Source organism: Sinocyclocheilus anshuiensis, unplaced genomic scaffold (genome assembly GCF_001515605.1).
Source record: "Sinocyclocheilus anshuiensis isolate Anshui unplaced genomic scaffold, SAMN03320099.WGS_v1.1 scaffold916, whole genome shotgun sequence".
Classification (NCBI taxonomy): Eukaryota; Metazoa; Chordata; class Actinopteri; order Cypriniformes; family Cyprinidae; genus Sinocyclocheilus; species Sinocyclocheilus anshuiensis.
The window spans coordinates 1,183,845-1,189,101 of record NW_015548264.1 but is presented as its reverse complement, the minus strand read 5'-3'; the positions used below and the strand labels follow the sequence as shown (position 1 = coordinate 1,189,101).

At 35.5% G+C, this 5,257-nt stretch overlaps 1 protein-coding gene across 7 annotated transcripts in view; it reads right to left on the bottom strand.

The window, feature by feature from the left end:
* LOC107655593 (glutamate receptor-interacting protein 1-like) overlaps positions 1–5,257 on the bottom strand; it is a 292,734-nt gene that overhangs the window by 16,056 nt on the left and 271,421 nt on the right. For 5 of the 7 annotated variants that reach the window (XM_016443136.1, XM_016443139.1, XM_016443132.1 and 2 more), the window contains 3 exons: positions 1,753–1,957; positions 1,072–1,211; positions 196–381 (listed from right to left, as the gene is read on the bottom strand). In XM_016443136.1, the coding sequence (XP_016298622.1) occupies positions 196–381; positions 1,072–1,211; positions 1,753–1,957 (531 nt within the window). The remainder of the gene's footprint in view (positions 1–195; positions 382–1,071; positions 1,212–1,752; positions 1,958–5,257) is intronic. The other 2 variants (XM_016443134.1, XM_016443138.1) reach the window with 1 other exon arrangement.

The following is a 5,257-nucleotide window of genomic DNA, read 5'->3' as shown; positions in this document are numbered from 1 at the left end:
ACATAATTTACAGAAGTAAATTTTGGTTTCACGTTGTTATGCTGAAGCATGTAGCTCCAATCAAATTTTTGCCTAGAGGGTACTGAGACTTATTTACTGTGATAAAGCTTATTCAAAACCTGAAAGGTAGAAACACTAATTGCATTTCGTAAAAAGTTCTAAAACATTTTTAAAACCAGTCACACTCAAATTTACCTTGGGTGCTGAAGGTGGCGTCCATGGCGGAGCCGTCCCAGGATTCCACTGCGCTGTCCACGCTGGGAATGGTGGTGGAATAGATGTCTGAGAGTTTACCGGGTTTCTGCCCAGCCTGACCGTCATCCTCCATATCGCTCAGATCGTTCAAACGCCCCGTTACTGAGGGCTGCTTCGGGCTTGCCACTATAGAAAGAAGGAATAAAGACAACGATTGACTCGGCCCACGGATCACAGTCAATAGACCAGAGAGATCCAGACTTTACTGGATATTGGGCCCACAAATCAGTACTCATTTGATCTTTTATTCTTGGATAAGGAACTTTACCTCTTCTACTGTCAGTCTACAGTATATGATAGATGAAGACAAAACTAATCAGACCTTAGGCTTTAATGACTCACGGCTAGGCAGCTTTATTGCTTTTTAGAGCTACCAAGATGTACAGTTATGTGGGAGTTAATGGGTGAGAGAAAGAGCGACAGAGACAATAAGAGTGAAAGAATGTGCCAATCAAAAGTTTGGGAAATATAATAAGACAATAATGTTTTAGAAAAGTAGTAAATAATTCAAATTTTAAAAGAACACAAAAATAAATATGAGAATAAAGTAACCAAAAAAGGTAAACAATTAAAACAAACCCTTCACTATACACCCCAAAACATCAATCAATCAAATAAATAAATACATTTGATACAAATAATAAAATAGTTATTTTGTAAGGAGATTCATAGATAGGCACTATTTATATATTTGTATAAAAAATTAGCACAAGCCTTCAGCTTGTAAGGTTTTTTATGAGAAGCGAGTTCAGCCCTTTGACTGGTAGTGTACAAATAAAGAGCCATTTGGCCGTAAGTGTGCGTGTCAGCACTCACATTCTCCCTGCTTCTTGATCTTCAGTGTGACGGACTCCCCTGCCATCTGCAGCAGGTGGATGGCCTCACTGAGAGGTTTGCCCTTCAGACTGTTGCTGTTAATGGCCAGGATGCGATCACCAATGTGGATGGCACCGGTCCTGTGGAGACAAGAGCACACCAAATAACTCTTAAAGGGCCACTGCAATGCATAATTTCAAAAGCTTTCTTTTCTCCCGTTTCCTTTTTTGTAGTTGAAAAACAAGATTTAATTGAAATTAACTAGGGCTTTTCATAGATTAAAATACTTAACTGCAATTAATCTCTCATGTTGCCTGCAGGTAATACATTAACATATTCAGTAATTCTTGAGTAAATAAAGAAAAATGAATGAATAAATAAATATAAAATACAATACAAAATATATATACATTAACAATTAGGAATTTTTTACTACAATTCTATATTTTAGAATATATATTTGATTTAAGATATAAAGATTTATTAAGATATCACTTGAATTCTACCTCTATACCCTCTCTCTCTTTCTTTATATAGATGATAGATAGATAGATAGATAGATAGATAGATATAGATAGATTTATATTTCCTGTATATATTTATAAAGAGATACAAAAGATACATCGTAAATGTGATATTTCTTAACTTTTGACAGGCTTGAAGATTTGAACAGAGCCGTACCTCTCGGCCAGGCCACCTTTAGTGAGGCTAGAGATGATGATGGGGTCGAAGGGCTCCTCGGTGCCCGAGATAGTGATGCCCAGCGGCCCACCGTAGCGTTTCAGCTCCACCGTGTAAATGATGGCGCCAGAGCTCTCCTGCTCGTCTGCAACACAGGCCAACAGCACACGGGCGTCCCTATCAACACTGCCATCACGTAGGATACCTCACAGAGGGGCAGAGAGCAGAGCGAAGACACCCCTCACAACACCGGACAGAGAGAGGAGGTAAGGAGGGGAGGGAGGATGGAGGAGGATTGACCCAAAATAAGAGATACATGGAGAGAAAATGTGAAAGAAAAGGAACCGAAAGGAAAACAAATAGTAATGGGATAAAAATACTAGAGATGTCAATTTAATCCACCATTGACCATTTGCTAAGTCTCTTTAAAAAAAAAATGTTTATTTAGCAACTACTTTAGCATGCCATCTGCCATGTTTTTTTTTTCTATTTTTAATTAAAAAAAGAGATTTTCTAGTGTATATCTGTGGAAGAACTGTTTCTTTTGGATAATTTATATATAGGTGTATAATTGCAATATAAATTATTTAAATGACTGAAGATAATTTATTAAATACATTTTATTATAATATATTCTAATTTTTTATATTTAATTAATATTGCAATTTCATATATATACACACACACAAATGCAATATTAATTAGGTTTGAATCAGAAATATATATATTTGCTGAAGATAATTTATATACAAATTTATACATATATTATTATTATTAAAAATTATGTTGTTATAAATATAGAATTTTCAGATTGCATATATTTACTTTGATTAATCAGCACGTTATGTAATTTGATTAAAATTGCTAATTGATTGACAACCCTAAAAAACATAACTAAAAATGAAAGAGAGAAACAACTGATTATGCTTACAGAAAGCAATAAACTAGAGAGTAGTGGTGGAAAGAATCGGACAGGAAGTATAGGCAATTGGAGAAAATAATGATGGAAGATAATAGAAGTGGTGCATCCAGAAAAAAAAGCAAAAAATGAGAAACGGAAAATATAAGGGATTGGCAAAATGGAGATATTCACATGCATAATACAAAAAAATGGGATATTGGCTCTGTGATCCATTTCAAAAATGGATACTGCACCTACCTCTACAAATCATACACGTTATCATCCAAAACAGAACAAAACCTCCATATCCTGGGCCCACAATGCATTTCAAAAAACTAAATGTCAGATGTCAGACATTTCATTTTGCCCAAAGTGACTTAGTGCATTCAAGCTGTATATTATATCAGTATGTGTGTCCTTGGGGGATTCTCGTGCCAGCTGAGCTACAGGAATCATAATGTAAATTAATTATAAGACTGAACTATAGACGTGACTACAGCAACAGCAAAATCCACTTTAAAGTGTTCTATAAAATATTAGTTGTGCTGATTCATAACGCTCAACATCAATTAAGAGGTCAACCTGCCCGTTTTGACATGGCTTGCACCGAGAAGGAAATACGCTAAAGAGAAAGAGGAAAAATAGAGGAAAACGCACAGATCCTCAGGGCAATCGTTGTCATCTCCCACCCCCATCCACATACTAATGAAGCGCTGATATGTGTCAGATCACAGCAGCTCTGGCTGTATACGTTTGTGTGTGTGTGTGTTCATCTGTATATGCTGGGGGTCTGGGGATGTTCGTTAACATGAAGTCGGCTCTTTACGCCTTTGTTTTTTTTGACGATGGACTAATGGAGAGATGGGAGGGAAATTACCCCCATTTAGCACGCCAGTCAGCACGGCCTCTCTCAGACTGATGATTTGTTGTCACAGCTCTAAAAAAGGCCTTGTAAAAAATGAATGTCGACCTTAATGTTCCCAGCGAGAAAGATCTAAACGAGCCTCTGGCTTTGGACGCGAGGAACTGAAACACACAAGGTGCCATTTCATGGACACAATAGATGTCCTGGATGAAATATGAATGCCAAATAAAAGTGATTCGCAGTTCTGCTTTGTAGTGCGAGCATAATGCCTCTGTAGCAAAGGATTGTGGGTGAATGCTTTGGAGAAAGATGGATGAGGGCTCCAAGGGTTTCTAATCAGATAATTGAACCAAACGAGCATTAAATTGGAGCGATTAAACCTCATTTTCTTCTATGTGCACAATGCTAATAGTGTTAAGGATGAATTGTGAGGTTGCGGGAGCAAGGGGAGATGTGTATGTCGTTGTAGCCCGCCAGAAGAAGTGAAAGGTTTACCAGAAGGTCTTTTGGAGATAATAAAGATCTCACTGTGACATTTCCAGAAGCTGAGCCACTTCAAACCCTCCCAGTCTCAACAACTTGAAATAGAGGCTAGTTGTGTTTAAGAAAGTCAGTTGGGTTTAGAATGACATAAGGTTGACTTTTTAATGAACTATCTCTGTAAAAAGAAGGATGTCAGGAAGGAACATCATACTTTAATCTGTTAAAAAAATCATCAAGCAGTAGCTATGCACTAAGGCTGGGCGATATATCAGATTGGTTGAATATATTCATGATTTTGTAGGTGATATAAAGCTATGATTAATTTATTCTGTGAACGAACGTGTGCAATAACAGGCTTGACCCATAAATGAGTAGAATTAGCTAGCAATGTGATCTCAATATCTCGGCTCCTTGTTAAATCAAACTTTTATGTTCAATTTTGACTGTCAGTCATCTTTCTAAAGTACTATTCATTTATTAATGTGCGAAACCCTAACCTTTAAGCAACACTGTGTATATCATGATGTTTTTAATGTGCTTTTAACTCTCCATTAAGTTCTCTAAAGAGCGTGTCATTAAACTAATTTCCCAATCTATCCTTGTCTCATGATTTGCAAATATCAGATTGAAAAGACTGATCGTCTGTCTATCCTATCTCAGATTTAGACTGAGGAAGAGCTGGTAAGATCAATTAATTTCCGTGAATCATTTCAAGTTGTCCGTTTCAATTAACCAATTAATTACTTTGATTCAACAGTTCACTCAGGACAATTAATCAAAAATGTTCATGAAAGTCCCTTTTTCTCCCATATATATATATATATATATATATATATGTGTGTGTTATAAATTACATACCCACATATATATTTAAATATTATTTATAAAATGTACATATATAATGTATATAAGATTATTTTATTATATGGTTATTATATTAATACATAATATATTATTAATATAAATATATATACATTTATATATTCATGTAAGGTGAAAAATATCAAAATATAATTGTTTTCTCTACATTGCCCAGCTCCACTTTATACATCTTTTTTCTGTCCTTAAAGTCCCCCTGTAGTCAAATATTTTATCCCTTAAAACGTATCTTTGATCATCAAAATTACATATTTAAATGTTTTTTCTTGTGAAAATAATTTTCTCATTCCTTAAAATAGCTTAAATGCAACTCTACACCCTTGCCTCATTTACTATACGCTGATCTATGAATATGCAAATTAGTCCCGCCTCCACTC